At 31.4% G+C, this 24,054-nt stretch overlaps 1 protein-coding gene across 12 annotated transcripts in view; it reads right to left on the reverse strand.

Moving 5' to 3' along the window:
- The window catches only part of LOC143252743 (RNA-binding motif, single-stranded-interacting protein 1-like), a 149,288-nt gene that overhangs the window by 32,714 nt on the left and 92,520 nt on the right, over positions 1-24,054 (reverse strand). For 6 of the 12 annotated variants that reach the window (XM_076505350.1, XM_076505348.1, XM_076505349.1 and 3 more), the window contains 4 exons: positions 10,990-11,204; positions 7,373-7,431; positions 4,593-4,705; positions 592-621 (listed from right to left, as the gene is read on the reverse strand). In XM_076505350.1, coding sequence (XP_076361465.1) covers positions 592-621; positions 4,593-4,705; positions 7,373-7,431; positions 10,990-11,204 — 417 coding nt within the window. The remainder of the gene's footprint in view (positions 1-591; positions 622-4,592; positions 4,706-7,372; positions 7,432-10,989; positions 11,205-24,054) is intronic. The other 6 variants (XM_076505355.1, XM_076505354.1, XM_076505359.1 and 3 more) reach the window with 3 other exon arrangements.

Raw genomic sequence — 24,054 nt, forward strand, 5'->3', positions numbered from 1 at the left:
TAGCACAGTCATTAAGCTAATTTAGTTATATTTCCCAGTTTCTAACAGTAGTGGTGACTATTTACTTTCAGCTTTATATACATAATTCACTAGCACACACATACACACAACAAAAGTAGCTAGTGGTACATTATTAAAAAAAAAGTATTATGATGGCAATGTATTACTGTGTTAAGCTTTATGATTTTTCAAATATATGCAGTGGTTTGTTAAATAAAAGTTTTTAAAATATTTAAAACAAAAATGAAACAATGTAAGGTTTTGCAAATCATAAAAACAAGTTATTGTTCCAACTATGAACTTGTGTTTGTTTAGATAAAAAAGCACAAAATTATGCAAAACACAAACACTTTTTCCAAACAGAATCCTACACCAATATTTTTTATTTTGACATTCTTGAAACTTAATCAGATATCTAACTGGTAGACAACATACAAAAATATAAAGACAGAATAATCGTAGAGAAGAAGAAAGTACATACAGGCTACTAAAACATCTCTAAACACATGGCTAGTTTTATCTTTTTCTTTTTTAATTGAAAATTTCCTTGAACAAACACTAAAACAATGATGCAAGAAACTAGCTACGTACCTTAAGAAACACTGCTGATGGCAGGCAGTACTGTAGGTTATCAATACAATAAATGGATGAATACAAATATTACAGATCAAGAAAAACATATCCTAAGCAGAAATTAGTAGTAGAAGTACAAATATTCAATTGGATTATGAATTGAGTGAATGATTGCTTGAAATTATTAATCACAATCATTACACACAAAATGTGCTAAATCACCTGTAGACATAATATAATGTTTCTGTTATTACTCAGCATTCTTGATTCCTAATATTTTATGTACTTCGATAAGATTTTGTTAATTCAATATGAACTCACAACACTTTACGAAAAGTACATTTACCAGTTACACCTGGTGAAATATATTATATTTCTTTTTTAGTCTTATTACAAATTTCATATAAAGTAATGAAAGTTTATTATTTCCTGTCACCAACAATGTTTTATATTTTATTGACATTATTAATACAAGTAAAAAGTTTTTTATTTGGTTGTTGTTTTTAACATCTCACTATTTCTCAGTATTACTAAACTGTCGTGTAAGTCATGTGTTTATGAGTAACAGTCAAGTATAATAACCTAAGATCTGACAGAACAGCTACACCTTTTTAAGGCAGTTTAGTAACGAAGCTTTTATTTCCCTGACAAAAAGTTTAACCCATCCCCCATTATTGAGTCAAAAGTACAAAACTGATCTATTTTATCAGAAGTAAAAATGTATTACTTAGCATGACTTCTGCCAAGGAAATTAGTCCAAAGTTTGGAACAAATTCACAATCTAACAGTTTCAACTTTGTCATCATGACAAGCTGCTCAGAATGAATCAGTTCTTGTTTTAGAGAACATGCATGACTTTAAAAAAACAAAATGCTTTACATACTGACAATACACCTGCTTTGCTGTGTCACGTTTGAACTTCCAACGCTACACTCATCGAATATAACGGGCAGTGTTCATCTACAGACATGTACCTTTCTTTTAACCATAATTACTTACTTACCAACTACTGAGAGTGAAACAGAAACAGCCATTTCTATATAACCTCCATATCAGTTGAATACCAACTGCTAACAATTTACTGCCAATTTCAAACAAACTTTATTTAAAAACCAAACAGTCCTTAAAGCTCCAAGATAAATGACAGCACAAAAAGTAATTTGGTATGGCTAACATTAACAGAGATTAATTTGGTAAGGCTAACAGAACACATCAAAATGGTATAAATATAACATCACTTAGCCATGTCCAAATAAGGTTATCAACAAAATAGATGTATACATCTAAAACAAAATGTTCCTCCACATATTTTTCACAAGTACAAGAGTACTTGCAGAACATTTATATTAAGGTTGTTTGATTTATTATTAAAATATGTCAAGTGCAAAAAATGCAATATACAGTGAAATCCCAGCATCTCTTCTATTATTTGTGTGCTACATAAATAATAACTAAGAATGCAGCATTTAAAATATTAAAATGTCTTCTAGTAAAGTATCAAGGATACCAAAATTACAGCTACTTACTGGAAATCTTTACTCAGCTTTCAGAACAGACATACACCCTGTTGAACTTCCAAACAAAACAAGCCAATGAATGGGCATTTATGTAAAACTGGGTTTACTCTGTTAATTATTTTCTTGCAGTGTACATGTAGATTTTATGCAGAGAAAATAATCAAATAATAAATAACCCCAATAATCCCAAGTTCTTGAATAATAAACAGAACCTTTTGCTTTGGTGCAAATTAAAAACACACAAAACATGAAAGCTACCAGAAAGAATGATAACCCATCTGAAGAATCTACAAGTGTATAAAAGATGGTATGTGGTTTGAATAGAACTTTGTTTTCTAAACTATTAAAAGTTAGAAGTTTGTGCTTTTTTCATTGTCTGAAAACAATGAAACTGTCAATAAAATTACATCAAGAGAGACTTACAGGATGCAGCTCTAATGTCAACACAAAATCAAAACATTTTGCATATTTCTGATTTTAAGGCTTCAGCCAACAAATAATCTTACTCCATATTCTGAGATAAAAGTTAAACTGTAATTTTTACATTTGTTTCACTTGTATCTTTCAGTGATATAATGATGGCTGGTTGAAATTACTCATTATATATAATAACATTTTCAAAACAGGCCAGAATTTGGGATTGGTAATGAAAGGTGTGGGTATTTACATATGTATTTTACTTAAAAAATAAAAAAATTTTGTCAAGGTTGTTCTCCAACTTATTTAAATACTTTGAATCAAACTGAATATAAACAATCAATATGACAAAACTCACCATGATTGCTGTAAGAATATGAATATTTTATCACAAGGTTTGTGACACAGGAATACTAATAGACAAGTGACTTAATTTACAAAAATTACATGTGAATGGAACTGATTTTGCAATATGGCTGTCTATACATAAAATTACAAAGAATTTAACAGAAAAAAATAGAAAGTTGCCACACACACACACACACTTACGCATGCGTGCGTGTAAAGCATTCATTGGCAAAAATATGAAGGTTAAAAAAACACATTAATAGACTAAAGTGCCATATAGAAAACAACCAATAATATGATGTAACTTAACTGGCCAGAATGCTGCAACAAATTACTTCACACAAAGATATTACCAACCTGAACAAAGCAACCTGTGAAGTTCCAGAGGACATGATAAAATAACTTTCATAAAGACATTAAGACCTTTGACAAGTGAAAAAATGGAGCACAGACATGATAAAAGTTTGCATCATATTAAAATACCTTGGGAAAGGATACAGAGATGCCAACTATTTCAAATGACTGAGCTCTTTATCATTTGCAGCTACTAGGCCTGACTAATATCTCTAAACTGTTTATTATTATATTATTGTTATAACTATTATTATTTATTACTGTTCTAGATTGCTCATTTATGACTGTTTTGTGTATTTAATAAATAAATTTTAAAAAATTCTTTTGAAATTATGTTTTTTATTTAGTTCAGAGTAACAAACATACTGGTAAAACAACATTGAACATGCCACTTAGAAAACAAGAAATACCCATCTACGCAAGCACTGATTGGCTGACAAGCACTGATGACGTAACTAAGGATTCCCCCAAGTACCCAGTATGGAGAAGCACTCACTCAAACTATTGATAGAGATTGGAGATAAATATTTTTTATTATTTCAAGCACAAACATAATTACTGCAAGTAGCCATTTGGACTGTGTCTTTATTTATTATCAAAATTTATTTGTATCTCACTAGAAATTTTCTTTTACCCCTTTCAAGCCCTGGGGGAACAATTTATCACTTTATTGTATAGGCCTGTATAATACATAATAATTTGGGAGTTTCAACAAGTCGTAATATTTGTTTGTAAGAGCATATAGTCGTAATGTATACACCAAAATCATAATGATTGGCATCTCTGAGGATATGTGCAAATACATAAGATTACCATCTTGTTTGCCTATATATATAATAAAATTATACAACTCCCTTCTATATAATGAGTAAAAATCAGGTATTTTGTTTTTAGTGTAAATTGAATATCAACCAGTGGGACAAAGTTTTAGAGTATGCCTAGAAACAAGGAAATTTAGTTCCAAGGTGAAAAAGGTAATAATGTGAAATATCATAAAATATCTTTGAAGAAATTATCCAAATAGTGAATCTATAACTAAGTCTACAGAAGCCAGAGAGTACTAAAAATAAACTGACAGGGTAAAAATGCACAAAAACATAACTGAATAAAAACACAGGAAAACCACATGTTGAAAAATTTTCATGTAAAGGTTGTTGTTTTTTTAATAGTTGAAAAAATGTCTGTTAACAAAAGCAGAATATTGCTTATCACTTAAACTATATTTCTGCTACTGCTAAGATTACTGCAGTCAAACCACAAAAAAATTAACAATAGGTTACTTTTTAATGTAGGGCTAACATGAGCATTTAATACTTATATCTAATATAGTTTATCTTTTCATTTCAAAACTTTATAAAATTGAACTTACAGTTTAATACATACTATTATAGTTTGAAACTTCACCTTTGCCATCTGGGCTTGTACTCCTTGTGTTTGAAGGGCTTTAACAGCATTTTCTGCTTCCAGGGGAGATTCAAAATCCACAAATCCATAACCTTAAAATTAAATAAAATATACTATTTAATCTGGGATAAAATATTACAATTTACATACTTTGAAGTCAACATGCTTAGTAAAAATGATTTATAAAAAGAAAAGGATGACATATGTATATTATAGAAAACACAATAACTTAACACATCATTATCTCACTGAATGGTTATCAAGTTATCTACTTTGTTGCAACAAAACAACAAAAAACATTACCACACTCATATTTCCATTCAAACAAAAATTCAACAATATAAATGACGGCCAAGTGAATCCATACTTTAAAATATCAATGTCATTTCAGTATAGAAATGTAAATAAATGTTGACAGAATACACCACATTCAAAATAAACTATCCATTTCTGAACCCAGTATTCACCATGATAAAAGCTAGTTGCAATCAAAGGATTTTAAAATCCAAGAGCAAGCTGCAATTATTATTATTATTCTTGAATAATAACATGTACAACCTGCAGGTGTGCAATGTAATTTTTATTTATTAATGACTATATTTGTTATTCAACTAGAGCAAATGTACAGATTATTCCCTTTATCAAAATACTGAATGAAGTATTGATGGGAAGAGATAACTATTCTTGTAGATTGTTATAAAAGAAAAGTGATTGGCTGAAAGAATCTGATTTTTATCAATTCTCAAAGTCTGAATAAAAGCTACAGAAGGAAATTGCACAAAAAACCAAAATTTGTTCCAACAACTAATGCAAAAATTTGTAGGAGACATTTTGTTAGGGGTCAGAAAATTAATGACAAGAGTGACATAGGTTACACTCCAATCATAAATATTCTCTAACCCATTAGGGATAAGGTAATTACTGCTCAAAAATGGCTAGTCTCAAGCAGTCAGGAATTTAATACAGAAAATAGAAATAACTGAGTAAAACTAGGAAGATTGCAATAGTGACATACATTTGTAGTTGTTGCTTTAGTCATGAAAGTTTTAGTACTGCATTTTGTGATAAAAATTGAAATATACTACTAGTAGAAAGCAAATGAGTTTAAGGCAGATTATGTTTATCACAAGCATTGGTGTGATGTAATTCAGCAGTATTTGCATTGTTGCATGAAACACTAAAGTAAAAATACAAAGGTGTTATTCCAAAAATCATCAGATGTAACTGTGAAATAAACTTTAATTGACAGAAATCAGAATGACAAATGTACTCAAATTTAGATTTGTATTATAGCATTAAAACTGAAATTAAAAATGGAAAATTACTTTTTTCATGAAATAATCTCCAAAATCTTGTATCAAAGCTAAAACTCAACAAAAATTAACACACATCTTACATTCAAAGTCTTGTTTTTAATAAAGGATAATTATCAGCAAGGTCAGATGTTCTGATGACTGAAAAAACAAGCTGCTAAATGTTTATGTACCTTAAGACTATTGTATGCTTGCACCAATTATTTGCTAAACATTTTCTTTACTTCAGGTGAAATCTGAGTTTTCAAACATCAACATGTGGCACATCAATTAAATTCCTTTTCCATTTATATAAGAACTAAATAAATCAATCTATAAAAAATTAGTGATTGTTTTTCATATTTGTTTGATACAATTCAAATCACCTCAGACTTAAAAAAAAGAAAAAAAGATTTAGTTGATAACAGCATTTCAACAGAAACTGTAAAGATTTTGTTCAGTCTTGTGAAACCTTAGCCTTTCTGAGGCAATATCACTAGTGAAGCAGCTTAACAACTTGGACTCTTGCCAGTAGTGTTTTCTTTATAAAATCTATTATTTTCAAAGAGGCATTGGTAAAATAAGTTTTGTATTTATAATGACATGCCATTTCCAGGAAAATAGTATAAAATATGAAGACATTTCATGTAGTTTTGTAATCCTTAAAATTCCAGATCTAAGATCAGTTGATACCTATCTTACAAGAATATAACAACAATCCAGGAAAACAAAAAGACAGTTAATATGCAAATAGCAATAATCTATATTCAAAGGAAGCATTAAACAACTACTATCAAGACCTTTGTTTTTTGTGAACTGATAGTACAAAATGAATTCAGCATGTATAATATTTTGAATAAGGTTAGAGTTTTTAAAAAAACACAAAAACATATATATATTCAAACTCCAATACTAAAAATGCTCAGCCCCCAATTTACAAAGTTATTTACATACCACTCAATTACAAGTGGGATCTGCATTTTATCATTTGATTAATTTATGTTCTCATTGTTACAACATTGGGTGAAATCAACCATTTTATTATGTGAAATATTTAGAAAACCCCAACAGTAACCAACTAGATTAACTACAGTACTAACAGTACTTTTGTTAAATTTTTCATGCAACTCTAAAATGAATAGATCCTGAAACAACAAGCTATTTGGAATTTACCAGAAATGTTAGGGTTAAAGTGTGCTTATTATAAAAATGTATGTAAAAACATTTTACATTTCAAATGATTTGCTAATCTATCACATAAATACAAATAAAAATTTGAAATAAGTTACTTTATTTTTAGTGTTTGAAGACCTTGATTCAGTGAATACTGTTATATCATACATGGTATACTCTTAAGATAAAAACTTATTTAAGCTATAGAGTGGCATTCATTTACAAGTTTGCTTGATAAATGAAATCTGAGTACTAACAATATAACTTAAAACTATGTATAGTTTATCTCTTTACCTTTACACTGATTTGTAGTTTTGTCCAATATTGCTTTTGTTGATATGATTGTTCCATATCTGTGTAAAAAGAAAATAAAAACAGGATATAAATGCAGCACAGTGATAAAATTATTATAAAAAATTTCACTGTATTTAATCTTTATAAGAAAGGTTAGTTGTATTTACGACTAAGCTACTAAGTCTATCTGATGATGCTTCTATATTTTAGTTACTGATTAGAATGAAGTAGCAAGCAGAGAGTACCCTACTATCCATACTGAAGTATTGGCTAACTCTTTCAATGCACCACATCTTAAAGTGTGAGGAATACTTTGTGGCACTGCACAGATTTGAATAAGGTTGTCAACTTCAAAACCCAAAACCCTACCATAAGTCCAATCCACACCATCAGAAATGATAAAACTAATTTCTCAAATTTTCTGTCTTAAACTCAATATCTGCTTCCAGGTCTTAAGCCTTTAAGAAACCATTGGTTACAGTCTTTAGACTGGTAAACTGTTATTGCTAGTTTGGTTGTTTAAAATCAGTAGTTTGGTTCATGTACATGAAAAAGAATGGCCACAAACAATAATAAAAAGGCCCCTGATGAAGAGTACTTTTCATGTGGATATTTCAGAACAAGGATATTCCATATTCAGTATAATGAAATACAACAAAGAGAACTATAAACAACTTAATTAGAAATGTTAAAAGGTTTAAGAAAAAACATATGTGGTGGGATAATTGTACATATTTTAATCAAGACTCAGTTAAAATGAGCTTGTTGTATCACTTAATTCCTGCTTCTTATTTTTCACTTTGTTTCCTGCAACAATACTTTTATGAGTTGTACACTTTCATTGGTAGTTTTAAGTGTCTGCGCTATAAGCATAATTTCCTTTTTTGTCTGTTAAGCCACGTGCAAGTTTTTTTCAGACTATCAGTTTTTCATGATGAAATCATCTCCTTCCAAAATATACTAAAAACAAAGCTTTCTCTCTAATATAATGTACAAAACAATAGCTTTCTGAATAGTAAACATGAAAAGTGCTAAAAAATAAACAGCATTTTAGGTTGACCCATAAAACTTACTCTTCATTGCAAAAAACAAACAAACTCTAAAATTAAAATAAATTATTCTATTCTCAAACAAAACTTGAAATTAATAACAAACTCTCCTTGTTCAAGAAAAATCGAAATTATACAAAAACTTATTTCAACTAAAATTTTCTTAAGATATGCTGTATCCCACATGTACATATATATCCTCATTTTTTTCACATTTCTGATTAAGTTATTTATGGTTCTCTTCATTTCAATGTCAATTTTTATTTCATATTGAACATAAAATACTCATCAACTGTACATAGCATGTTTTTAGTCTTATCCTGTAAAAATTCTATTTTTAATGAAATTAAGATTTTAAGTCTGTAACTTTAGCCTGATGTAGTTATGCTGTTGTTTCAAAATATTTTGTTTTTAAAACAATTAACTGGCACAACTATAAATATCCAGGGCTAGTAGCACTAGCTAATTACTTTGAAACTAAACTTTACAAAAAATAAGACAGTGAATACAAAAAAACTTTGACATGTGGTAAACAAGTTTTTTCATCAAGTGAAAATTACCCTTGAGGTACTATATAAACTATCCTAAACAAAATGATATCAATGCGAGAGGGAGGTGTTGCATGTACATTAAGACACTTCCTCTTTTAATTTGCACTATATATATATCTCCTTAGAGCTTATTTTTACATAAACAATTATAGTATAATTTTTGTTGACATGAGTTACAACAGTGAAAACAAGGTAAAGCATGCATGGCTTACTAAGATTTTTGAAAATGTGCTGGTATTCTAAATTATCCAACACCTGAAGCTTGACTAGATATACAAAATTGTTTCATATAAAATCATAGCATACACAATATGCATCACAGAATATATTAAATTTAACAATTTAGATGAATAACTTTCCACAAAAGCTAAAGTAAACCCAATGTTCATATGATTTATAGTAATACTAACAAAGTATTCTGTCACATGCATATTGGTTCAAACATATTTGTTAGTTCCAGCAGTATAGTTTGTTAATCCTGAATACACTGAAACTTGTAATCACCAAAAAGTTTGTGATAAATTTTTATGCTTCAAAGGCTGCATAGTTTATCTCATAGAGAAATCACTCAAATTTCTATGTAACCCTTTACTCAGATATTGAGTTAATATACTGTAAAGTTCAAGTAGTTATTTAAACACATCCAACAATTTTAGAATTTTTTTAGTAGCTTGAAATTTATAAATATGAATAAATATAATAAACTCAGGTGATAATAAATTCATCTGCTGCTAACAAACATAATTTCTAATATTTAGTAAAACTTCAAAATCATCCTTGAATACAGAGCTGAAACCTAAGATTTCCTAAGTGAAGGTTGAGCCCATATAAGAAACATAATTTCGAATTTAACTACATTTTCTAAATTTAATTTATAAAGCCAAAGCCCTCAGTCACTTTCATTTTCACCTTGACCCATATTGATTGAGATATAAATACTTGGATGTCAGATTTTCAAAAGAAAATTTGTTTTTGTAAATTACTACACTGAAAACAAGGTAAACTATTTAACAGGTCCTCACTTGATATTAAACCTTTCCTAGACATTTAGTACAAATTCAATAGCTTCTTGTGAAATATTTTCAGAGGGGCAGTCTAATAGATCATGACATTTTTTCCCCTTTACTCTCTAAAACAAGTTTATCTTTGTGTGATCAAATTGATTGACATACACACACAATACTTTTGTCAGTAAACTCTGACTGATAATCTCACATCTAACTGACCCTCACATACATTCAATATTTATATCAGATTTATCTAATTTCAATAACGTTCTTTAAACAGCTGATGAAAACAAATACATTCACCTAGCTTTTGATATACACCTACAATTTCATCAGTATAAAATTATAATTTTCTGTGATCATCACTTATTATGTAATGAAACTTATGAGTAATATAATTACCTTGCTAATTTTGATGTTCAGATATATTTATTTTTTACTTCAGTTATTTGTTAATAACAATATAAAAATAAAACAAAATAAAACTTTCACCTTTTCACAAATTTCAGAACATTGTAATAATGATGATTAGATTATGAATGATGGCTAACAAGATACATGTTCATAGCTTTTTACATCTCCTGTTGAAATGAATTCACAGTCAGAGCAAATCAACAACTAATATAAGTAATTAACTGATAAGCATGATGTAGCTATCAAAGAAATATAAGGTGATTTATTCCTTGTTTTATTTCATATTGCATGGTTGTTTTAAAGTAAATAAACTGTATTGGACTTTATTTACTGAGACTGACTTTAGTTTTGATTCTCCAGTAATAATAACCTGAAGAATATCCTTGCATATTTAAGGTAAAACACATTACTTCAAAATTACTCATTCCTAACTTACACTTCAATGATGTGAGGAAAAAATGTTTAACAAGTATACATCATTTATAAATTTGTCAAAAAAAATCACAATTTTAAATATAGTGAGTTTTCATGGCCACAAACTTGGCTAAATGCAATAAAAAGAAAGAAATCAGGTTAATAAGTATGAAAGTACTTACGGAGCACACAAATTTAATAGGTCTTTGTCAGTTGTATTCTGAGTGAGCCCTCGAATATACAAATTAGTCTTGCTAAGCTGATCACCACTGCTGGAATTTGATCCTCCCCCACCAGATCCAGAACCAGACACTGAGCTGGAGTGAGAACAAGATCCTCCTGTACTGTTCCCTGAGACAGTAGGTGAAGTGGGAGGAACCCACGCATTTGGATATGCCTGTGATACAAAGTATAAATTATTGTACAAAATGCATAATCTATCAAATTTATTGAATCATTCAAAAATGAATTTTCGAAAATAGCAGGCAAAGTCCTGTACATAATTTTACCAGAAGATAATGATTATTATATTTGCCAACATAACTATCAAGAGCCCAGACATTACTTTATAAAATTGGCCTTCAAGATTTTTCTACTATACGACTAAATATTTCAAGCATTGTTTAATACATACATCATTGTCATGCTCTACAAAATGCTATGTTGGTAAAATGATTCGATAAAATGATAAAATACAACATATTCACATACAAACATTTGTTGTAGGATATATTAATACTTAGAATTATACATGGACTTTCCTCTACAAAACGAAATGTATGGGTATAATTTTAAATTAAAAAAAATTTTGTTCCAAGAAGTACAGCTCTTCCAAAGCAGATGTAGCTTTTCATGATTTATCAGAAATGCTGTTCACAATCTTGTTTCATGCCTAGATGGTAACTTTGCATATGACTGGCTTAAAAAGATAATTATTCAGGAAAAGAATACACACAACATTGAAGAAAAATAAAGAAACACAAGCAAAACTTTAAAAAGTGGAAAATGATTTAAAGAAAACTTTTAGACAAAGGCACATTTTCCATCTTGAATTTGTTTTAGTATTATGTTATTTACTTATAATAATCCTGAGATGTATCTTATGCACGCAATAGAATAGAACGTAGTGTCATCTATCCACAAAAACTTTCCGACTTTGGGTATTCAACATTGAGAAAATTAGAAAAAGTAACTACAGTATTTGAACCAATCATTTCTTTATCAGAGAAAACAATTTTAAATATGAGTATTCTCATCGTAACAAGAACACAACTTTCACTAGGGCTGTACGTGAGGGTTTGATCTTTAATGATGTAATTTGTAAATAAAATACTGAAAATAGAATTGTCAAAAAAATTATTTTCAGCCGCGACACAGTGGCTCACTGAACAGCTGTGTTTTCTTTTTTTTTTGATTTTCTTGTACAAACTTTTAACTCACAGTTCCGTCATCTCTCGACGATTTGAGATATGATTATAGTTTTGGACTCAGGATATCAAACTCTTTTGATTCATGTATTCAACTAGGCCCAAGATCTCACAGCTAGATTTACTCCAAACTTGCCCAAAACAATTTTAATTTGAGGAATAGGACTGCAGAGAGCGTGAATAATAAAATAGAATTAGGTAAACACGTGTCTCATACTTGATATTAGTGGCACAAAAATATAGCTAACAAAAAAAGGGGGATCTCAGACTAGTCTTATTTTACCTAAAATAATTTAATATGCCACGGCTATTGAGAATTCACTCTTGTTTCAGTAAAAACATACAACTTTCAATATATAAAAATATTACAATTTATGTCAGCACAATCCGAACACTTTTCCCGCACAGTATTTTCCAAAAAAGCCTTTTTTGCAAAGAAATTGTTCACTTTTCTAAACTGTTTTTAATGAGGTACGAATACTACCATTAGCAATAACCAGCCCAAACAGCCGTCCAGCCGTCCTGCTAGTTATCAACTATCACATTAAAGATAATTATTAAATAGCATGCTCAACTTAATGAACGGTTTTAAGATATCATTTAAACCTAAGTGAATCATTTTTGACAAGTTGTTTCACACACCCATACAAATATGTTTGTGACGTGTTGGAGAAATCCCCATGTTATAAAAATGCTTGTTAGAGACAGGTTTGATGAGGTTTCTCACAGTGACGAAACTAAGAAAACGAGACACACTACTGGTTACTATAACAATGGTGTTTTTTCGTTTAGTATATATTTTTTCTTTTTCACATAAATAACAAAAAAATATCTTCAACTATGTTTGTAATTAATTCTCTTAACTTCCCCATTACTTATAGTTTTTCAAGGAAAGCCAACGACTTAAAATCAAATTCGTTTCAACAGGTAATAAAGCTGATTATAACCAGTGGCACAGGTGTTTACAAAATGAAATATATTGTCATCAAACGAAAATTCTACACGCATACGGCATGTGAACTATGGGATGGATGGTCTATACCCCCCTCCCTTCTTCTACTGTTCACGGCTCAATAACAGCAGGAAGAGTTCGCTGTAAGGATACAGGTTGCTTCACGGAGAACAGGTTTGGCATTCCACAAATTCCTCAGTCGCTCCACGTTCCAGGCACCGGTTCACCTGGAGGATTACCTTCAGCTTGTCGTTTACACACGTATACAGTATAATCAAATATTTAGGACGAAAAAAGAAAAGTTTAACGTGGTTAGAAGACGAGACAAAAGAAGGTTAATATTCCAACCAAACAACCTTCGTTACGCGCTCTGAAGGCTGTTTGATAATTGACAGGTTTTATTTATTTTTCACCACATTCTACTTACAAATTTGCAAGTGACAGACGACGGTTCCTCACCACATATTTAAAGTACAATAAAAACTTTTATGAAACACTACTACATGTTTTTTATGGGGGGGGTCTTTTTCATTTAGCGCAAGACATATATATATATACACACACACACACATTTAATTTTGCTTGTTAAGATTCCCCTTAAAATCTTAAATACAACAACTGGAACTCTGTCTACCTGTGTTCGCGCGCGCGCATAAGTGTAAAAAATCCGCACGAATGTTTAGTTCGAATAATAAGCATTCTATTATTATAAAATCACAAATTTATCTAATGCAAACAGATAAATAGAACTCAAACCAAATGATACTCCGGGCGGAAGATTCAAATCTCACAGCTGGAAACTGAACAGAAGAATAATAGAAAGCTTGACTTCTGAGCCAATATTCAAGTAATAAGTTGAAGACTTAATCACTGGTTTAAATGTACGTTGAGTTTTGGAAAACGTATTTGCCCGATTTTATTATTCCCAGGTGTCTGTCTCCATGATGTTTTTACCGAATAGGCGTTAACCCTTATAATAACAGTCTGAGAGACAATCAGACGGACAGGTATATTATATAGATATATATAGCTACAATAGAATTCGTACATATAAATGGAACGAAAAATAAAATCTATCCATCCACATATTTGAACATCTAAAATTCCAAATATTTTTCAGTGTCTCATCTTTTACAACTTACTTATTGTAGCCGTTAAACGTAACTCAAAAATAATTTAAGAAATCAGGCTCTAGCGTAAACTACGATACAAATTTTGAGATATTAACAATTATATACTGATGCCGTTTACTATATTTCACTAGTTCTGGAAAATGTACGAATAGTATGACATACCAAAATCTCACCCATATCCGGGTTTTTACGCATCTCAAAAATAGGTTAGTGATTTGAAAATATGTTAAATGAAATCAAAGTTTTTATTGTTTATAAAACTAGAAGATAATTTGACCAAAATTATCAATCAAATGTACATGGAACAAACTGAAAATACACATACGAGATAAAACCAGACTAAAATTCCGATTGCTCTTTAAATGCATAGCGAGAATTTCAAAATTATGGATCAGCCTAAATAACAGAACAAAACTCAATAGCATTTAGCATTTGGCACAGAGTCTACATTATACCAATTCCACAGTGATTTTGATTTCCTACAAACATGTCTTGTACAGAAAGCAAGTTGCATCTTATGTAGATACGAGAATTAAACCAGTAAATTGTGATAGATCAATTTTTAAATATTATATACAAACTGAAACTTGCTTGAATAGAATGTCATCTCATAAGCATAAAACTTCTCGATGGGATCGAGCATTTGGTAGTTCATGATATTCTTTTAGTACTGAAGTAACCATCATATAATTACATAACTTACTTGGAGCTACCACAAACCGTTTTTTTCCTATAAAAAACAAGCTCTAAACAGTCTAAATTGAAAGCAAACATATTACAAAAGTGAAAAATTCGATGAAGTTAACAAATTATAGTTTGTGTGAATAAATGCTATTTAGATTTCTCGACATACTTTATTAAATAAAATATGTAAACTTTTTGCCACTTTTATAAGTTAAATACAGTTAACACTTTTACTTTGGTAATGCTCTAGGTCAGTTCAAGTTGTCCAGTTTAGTTAAGTGTGAACCTTTATGCAATGTAAAATTCAAAGAAAAAATCGCGACTGTGCACAAACGTACGTTTTGTTTTGTTTTTCAATGGTAGTAAGGAACCGGAACGTATCATCGATAGTAGGTATAAAACACAGCCTCTTAAAAAACAATTCTTTATAACTTCAACATCAAAATATTAATTTGGAAAGTACAATGTTTTATAGAAGCATTATAATTTTATTTTATATGATGAACCAAGTTCATTCATATAGGATAAACGAAGCATGAATTAACACGTGCCATATAATAAAATACCAACTGATAATGAAACAAACAGTGTGAACTCGTATCACTAAAATCACGGAACTTCATGTGAAATACGACATCGTACGTGCAGGGCTTATCGCTGCAGGAAACATTAATGTGGTCCTGAACGGCTACGTGTGTGGCAAACAAACTGTTGTACCCGTTTCAGACTCCGCCTTCCAAACCCTCAAATACCCAAAATGTAGAATATCACTAAATCTCGTGAAAACTATATTAGCAAACTCTACCACAAAACCTAGGAGCAGCATAAATAAATGACTGAAATAACTGAAGAAAAGAACAACGAACTACCAAACGTCAACAGACCATGCAGTTCTTCGAGTTTAGTTTCATACTAGTTTAGAGATGATTGTGAGAAAAGCCAGCGGCTCTGTATACCAAGACTGTCTGGTAGGCGAGGTTAGCAAACAGATCAACTCGAAAATTCACGTGACGAAGATGACCTCATCTACTATAATCGACCTTGGTCTCGGTAACTGTGCTCATGAACCGGATGTTGACTTGCGAAAACACACAAAAACTACTGTGAATTGACACAAACTGTTGGAGAAGTTTGTACCACATGACAGACTCTACTACTGTTTCTAAGAGTGGCACAATAAAGACTATAGAAATTGTACGCAGTGTGCAAATGTTTGGTTTTTAAAATAAACTGAAACCTGCTTGAATAAAAAGTCACATTATAAACATAAAACTTCTAGATGGGTTCGAATATTTGGTAGTTTATGATGTTAATATTAGTATTGGAGTAACCATCATACCAATACAGAATTAATCTGTGACAAGTAACACACTTAGTGAAAAGCGAGATTATATATGAATACATATAAAATGTATCTATTTTATCATTACTAGATGTTTAAATGATTTAGTAACTATTTTAAACATCTAGTAATGCAAAAAACTACATTTTATGAGTGTTAAAACCTGATAACTTCTAATAAAATAAAAGAATTACAAAATCTTATCGAAACGTCATACATTTATAAACGGAATTTTTTCATTAACCAGTCAAACCGTCTCAAATTTTTTATCGTTAAGTACCAACTGTTAATGAAGTTTTGCATTATTTTCGAAGTAAATTCTGTTGGCATAATTGCTTGGTATAACAATGTTCGATATATATTTAGGTATCTTAACGACCACTATATAATTATAAATTAACAAGTTTAGTAAAAATGCCCCGAAAGGTTTGGTTTTGGTTTGTTTTGAATTTCATGCAAAGCCACACGAGGGTTATCTGCGCTAGCCGTCCCTAATTTTGCAGTGTGATACTAGAAGGAAGACAGCTAGTCATCACCACCCACCGCCAACTCGTGAGTTACTCTTTCACCAATGAATAGTGGGATTGATGAAAACATTATAACGCCCCCACAGCTGAAAGGGCAAGCATGTTTGGTGTGACGGTGATTCGAACCCGCGACCCTCAAATTACGAGTCGAGTGTTTTAACCACCTGGCCATGCCGGGCCCCCAAAAGGATACTTCGCATTTCATTAGTGCGATATAAACTATATTAAATGTTCAATAAAAACCTAAAAAACATCTTGGTTATACAAAAATATCTGCTTATAACACATCGTTGAAAGGTAATTGAGAACAAACACGTTGTACGGCGTAGTAAAATCACATTTGTTGAACTTTCTCACTTACTGTTTTTATACATGAACATGAGTACTAGCTGATTCTACATACATGTATACAGAAGCAAACCGAATAAACCAATTTTGCTGAAAATATAGCAGTTGGAAAAACAGTGCTAACTGGTTTGTTGTCTCAAGTCTTACCTAATACACATACACAAAGTCAAAAACATTAGAGCAAAGACAGCTAAGCCAAATGGAAAAAGACTACAGGTGGCAAACTGATGACTAAACACGATTAAAAACAAGTGAAAAGACATAAGATGGGGAACAAATGAACCAAAAACTGGCAATCATCCGACAAGATAAACATAAAAATGGAAGAACTAGAAAAGAATGCTAATGTAGAAATAATCGGATGATAACTTGTGAACGAATTGTATGTTTGTTTGTTACTAAACACTAAGCTACAGAAAGGGCTGACTGTGATATACCCATCGTATATACTGACACCCAAGTTTTAACGCTATAAACCCATGGGTTTACCACTAAGCACACTTTGGCTCGCGGAATAATGGAATGAAATGACAATGAATTGTTGAGTAACACTGAAAGTTGATGCAGACAGCCATAACGACAAATAAATAGATGAAAAACATTTGAGGAAATTAAATGATAGAACGAGAAAAATCACGGGCCAGGTTTAACTAACCAAAACAAAATGAAAGGGCGGTAGTCGAAAAGGAAAAAACAGACCGGCTGATGTAGAAATTACAAATTCGGAACAAACAAAAGCTTAATATTGAATGTAATCACCAATATGAAATCTTTTACTTTTCTATTAATTTTTTCTCATACATAAAACGTCAGTTCACTATTTTAAGATAACTAAAACTTAAAGTAGTTTGACGTAAAGCTGTGGATAACAAGTAAAGACAAACAGCTTTGTACGTTTGTGTGTACAAACACACACATGAAAGTGAAATCTGTCATAATATTCAAGGTATTACGTTATTTATATACCGTAACTGACTTATTAATATTTATTTAATATCGATGCTTGGTTTAGTTAAATATGTTTAGAATTGCATGTAAATTACGCTATTAAATGTGTATTGCAAAATTCTCGCCTATTCACTAATTTTTTTTATAGAAGATTCTCAAGCGTAAGAATCCCAAGCTTATAAAAGTTAACCAACGTAACGCGAAGGCAGATTTTATATTTATTGTTGATTTGCTACAGTTAGTATATTTTAAACCTCGGAAGCAATAACTGTAATAAATGCTTATCATTTGAGAAAATACAACTATTTGACCAGGAACGTTTAAAGATTTCGAACACCGTAAACCGTTAACTTCAGAGAATTAACTTCGGACATTAGCATTTCTTGGAGGAAATTACATATCTTTGTCGGTGAAAAGTCAGCTTGTAAACGGCGAGACCAGTCAAGAATAGAGAGCTAGCTGGTTACCCGATAAGTGAACTATACTGATAAACTCTCTAAACTAATTCAACCATCATGAACCGTCGGATAAATTATTAATTTCCAGACCAGATAGAAGACTTAATACTGTTTGTAAGTTTGAATGACTTGCGTATATTCATCATTATTTGTAATAACCGTTATTATAAATTGTATTGTTGTTTGTATATAAAATATATTTGTGTTAAGAAAATCGTGTATCAGTCTTATTGGCAAATATCATAAATTCGATAAATATCGACTTTTAATTAATGTCTAAATCAAAATAATTTGATTTAGTTAAGGCTATTTGAAATCGTACTACGCAAGGTAATAAACTGGCGGCTCGTCCGAGATAAATTATAATACACAATACCTATCATAGTGGTGATCTTATAACAGGTGTTGTATATTGTTGATTAACGCACATGAAGTAATGCGACATTTTCAACGCCAACAAATTTCAACGCTTTATGTCAAACATACAGAATGCAGGTTTTTGGAGAAAAAAGGACGCACAAATTACTTCTCACGTCCACGTTTTTGTGATAACTTCAAACTTCATTATTTTATGTTTGTCAGATTTCGCGCAAAATTACACGAAGACAATCTGCCTTAGTCACTCTTAACTTTGGTGGGGCATACTAGAAGAAAAGTTTGTTTGTAATTAAACACAAAGGTGCACAATGGACTATATGCACTGTCCACCAAGGGTATCAAACCCCGGTTTCCTGCATTATAAGTCCGCAGACACACTGCTGTGTCTCTGAGGAGCAAAAAAAAACGCCTAATCAACAACTTACAAACCACGGAACCTCAGCTTCACAATCAGGCTCGTTGCACACTGTTGTGACCGTTATCGGGGAAACATTAAGCTGGTGTGAGCGTGTGTGGTAAAAAAAAAAATTCCTGAAATTATAAGTATTCTTTAAATACATATACCAATACTCAAAATCAAATTTATAATTTCGACATATTAAAGCATACCATTAATTAAACAGAAGCACGAGTTCTGCGTTGATGTTATCCACAATGAATTTAGGTTTGTGTGTTTCTGGCATAATGTAAGACTGATATTTATTAATATCAGCATGAAATACACAACACAGTTAAACCTCAAGAAACAACTGCTACATCTTACATACAAATATACACAACTTATTTAAATTGCACAATAACCACAGCAATTTACCTTCCTTAAAACATCAACCTCGGCTTACACACACACGGTGTGCAAGTCTGTCATAATATTATATAAGTATCACATGCAAGTAGCATTATCTATAACAATTTTGATCTTAAATAATGTACACTATTTATCAAAACATGAAGTTATGTAACTTTTCAACACTAATAAATTTCTAGGCTACGTCTCAAATATACAAAATGTAGGTGTTCGATGCAAAAAAACTGTGCGCGCGCGCAATTTGTCTAATAAAAAAACGATCGCTGGTAACAAAGAATAAGCTGAAACAATTTCTGAAAACGCTTTCTAAAGTTACAAATTATTAAACACTACTCGGAAACATGATACACAAGAACTGTAAACGTTTAATGAATTTTGTAAACATTTTATACAAACGACGGTTATTTATAGTGTTTTATCTGCTGTATTATAGTACGTTATATGAAAGTTATTTTAAGTATGTAACTCAGCACATCATAACTAATATAAAGTCGCGATGGAACGGAATATATCAGCACTACATTTTCACACTCTTAGCCGTTTTATAGGTTGAATGAATATTCCCCGAAATCAATAAATTGTAGGAGTTTTATAAAATAGTGGAACATGGATCAACTTAGGATGCCAAGGCCCACAGAGAAAGAAACCTGAAACAAGTCTTAGCGCGAAGATGATAAGTGCAACGTCTTATAAAAGATGAGAACAAGTGAACATAAATATCAATGGTAAAGGCTGCAACGTGTCTGAGACAATAGTACGCAATGTAATAAAAAAATCTCAGCCTAGAAAAGAGGACAACAGTGTGTGGGTTTACTAAGATAAGGAATGCAGTCGTGATTATCATCCAACTGTCGCTTACTTCAAGCAATAATAATGAAAAAGGAATTTATGCTTTAACACAAAGATACACCAAGATGGCAGACGCAGCACCAATGGACTGCTGCGCGATTGAACTGTTGCGGCGGACGCTGGGAGACAGTTGTCCTCATACATTACGTAAATTACAGAATGTATGTGGGAAGAAGTTGTATTTTATGGGCAAGATTGATTTATACATAGCCTTTGCAATGAAAACTACGCTGTAAGGTTGTCGTAAATATTTATGGTCGTCAGGCAGTGTTTCGACGGATGTGGTATTATGGACTGAACAACTCGGCGAAGTCCCAAATATGACGCATTGAGCCCTCTGTGCACATGGTTTATAATTTTCAGAGAACGATGTCAAATTTCACGAATAACTTCAAAATATCTGATTTTAATGTAAAACACGTATTCATCTTTCCACCCACACAAATAATGGCTAATTTCAATATTATGTGAAATTGATTAGATTTAAAAGTTCAATATTTACTTTCCACGATTTGTCGAAAATCCTTCATTTGGCAATGTAAACTTTTCAGTGCTAATAAACACAAACCAACTTGCAGAAAATAAACATTTGGACAAACGCTTATTTCATCCACTATATATACATGTATTTCTTTATATGAATGAGACTTAGCCAAATGTTACATTGCTAGTGCACTGAGTTTATCACTCACACGTTACATTTACATATAAAAATGTAAGATGTATCAACTGTAGTTTTCCTTCTTATGTTCTGCCACTACTTGTTTTGAATCAGCCTGTAAGATATTTGCAGCATAAAGAGAAATGTATAATAACGAAAGGTACAGTTTTACACAGATTCTTTGAAAGAAAAAAAAATGGGAGGTTTACTAGCGATCCAATCATTATAAATCTTTTACTACCTTACTAAAATGAATAACATTTTAAAATACTACCTTAATTTAGTGAAAATATGGTTTAGGAGGGAATTGCATATATTTTTATTATTATCACATATAATTGGATAAAACAAATATTAAGCTGTCAATTTATACTGTAAGCTGACATGTTTCTATTGATTGCCATTTATTTTGCATAAATAATTATTAAAAGGAATAATAATATTCTAACATTGCCAGCCTCAAAGCTCCTTTTTCGTGACACTAATTAAAAATTATCAATATTACAGCGTTGTAACTTGTATAGATTATTCCCCACAATCGTGTTTCTGTTGTTGTTCTTTTATAAGAAACAACGCACCAAATATGCTTGCCCTTTCAGCCTTGGGGGCGTTATAATGTGACGGTCAAAGTCAATCCCAGTATTCGATGGTAAAAGAGCAGCCCAAGAGTGACAACTAGCTGCCTTCCTTTTAATCTTACACTGCTAAATTAGGGACGGCTAGCGCAGATAGCCCTCCAGCAGCTTTGCGCGAAATTAAAAAGAAAAAAGAAAGAAACAGTGTGAAAAGTGATAAGCGCACTGACTGAGTCATTTGGTGTCTAAAAGGCTAGTATGTACTTCTCTTGCACTTAAAGAAAAGCATTGAATCCAGCACACGTTGGATTCAATGTGAAAGGTGGTAAAGGCACTGGCCGTGCCACTGGTGTATGTACAATAGTTATCGCCTCTTTTTACAACTGGAAGAACAGAAAATCAGTTAATTCAGCTCAAACTATCCAAGCGCCGGTTGATAACATTAACACTTACTCGCTGATTATCACTTATCAAGTGATTCAAGGTGTACTGGAACAGGACACAGAAGCAAGCACAGAAAGTCTCAAATGCAAATAGAACAACCAGACACTTACTACATGCATGGCAGGATACTGTTGTGCTCGATTCATTAAAAGCAAGTCATTGAGCACACTGGTGAATTTCACAGACTTTTTGTAAGGTAAAAACTATGACAGTCTTTCCTACCTTAAACCTGTTTTCCATCTGCTTAACAACATATTTTGATCGTCGAGTTACCTGAATAAAGATTATTGTAACACAAACTCAAAAACTACTCGATATTTAATCTTTTATCAGATTACAGTACACCAGGGAAAATAATGTATTATCCCAGACAGGAAGTGGAATCACTGATACAGCGGGAAACAAGTTTAGCTCATATGTCCAATAGTTCTGAATCTAAACCTCCAGAAGTAGAACAACAATTATACACACACATTATAAATATCACTTGAAATAAATCTTAACTGCTTACTTCTTTGGCTGACAATGAAACAGATTCACTGATCTGTTGAAAAGCTCACACAACCTGCATTTCCCAATCTCGGCAAACACGAACAGAAGTGTTTGCACATAAGAGCAACCTGAAGTAACTTTCAAGAACCTACGGTAACACTATCACTTGCAAACATACGAAACTATAACATGAATCAGTTGACAGACTTGTGTTTTGGGCCCAAACAGATTTAGGTTTCAAATGTTTTGTGAGTGAAAGAAGTTTGGAAGTTTACGGTTATGATTTATAAATGTGATGTATGTTAATTTGTTCTGTACCAGCCTGTTTTTTGTGTACTTACCACTGTGTCTAGTATAATATAAAATAAATAAAATTGCACAAAATTATTGCTTAAAAATACAAAATCTCCCGTTTCATCGATTCTTGTTTTTCTCTGCACCACGCACACAGTTACAACAGTACGTATCAGAATAATAAGAAAAAGTTCAGGTAAATATGGACAGGATATTAAAATATAATAATATATGTAATATGTATACTGTCTACGATATCTAAAATACACATTTTTAGGTATATCGCCTTCCGTAAACTGAATTTATGAAGCAAAAAACAAATATTGCTATAATTATTACTCTATTACAAATCACAGTTTGTGAGAAAGTAAGAAAGAATATATTTAGAACAGGTACTACATTTCTATCACTGGTACGATCATTCTCAACGTTGTATCTGTTCTAGAAAATATCTTCCTTACTATACAAGCTGTAACTTTCAATAAAATAATATTCATAATCAGTAAGTAAACTTAAAATGAAACTGTAGACGTCATTGGTTTGAAACGCGCATAGTTGTATGAAGTATGGTTACTTTTTTTTAATAAACGAAAATCGAACCCGAAACTAACTGAGCAGATATTACAGAGCGAAGCTATAGTGTCTTGAACACCACAAGTCCCAGGTTTTACTTCAAATATTAAGTCTATAGCCTGACCTAAGATCACACGCTGAAAATTTTATTGGCGTCACATACTTGTGTTCTCATACCTCGAGCTTTTTGGACCGTGCAAGACATCTCACGGTTCTACGAACATGCTATCAATGCTATGTCCACGTGGCAAGATCTTTGACCCCAGAAGAGTTTCTGACTTCCACCTAGACAGTTGGACGTGTATCAAAGCATATATATAAAACTGACTTTTAGGTTGGCATGTAGCAACTCAC

The sequence above is a fragment of the Tachypleus tridentatus genome, chromosome 6 (genome assembly GCF_004210375.1).
Source record: "Tachypleus tridentatus isolate NWPU-2018 chromosome 6, ASM421037v1, whole genome shotgun sequence".
NCBI lineage: Eukaryota > Metazoa > Arthropoda > Merostomata > Xiphosura > Limulidae > Tachypleus > Tachypleus tridentatus.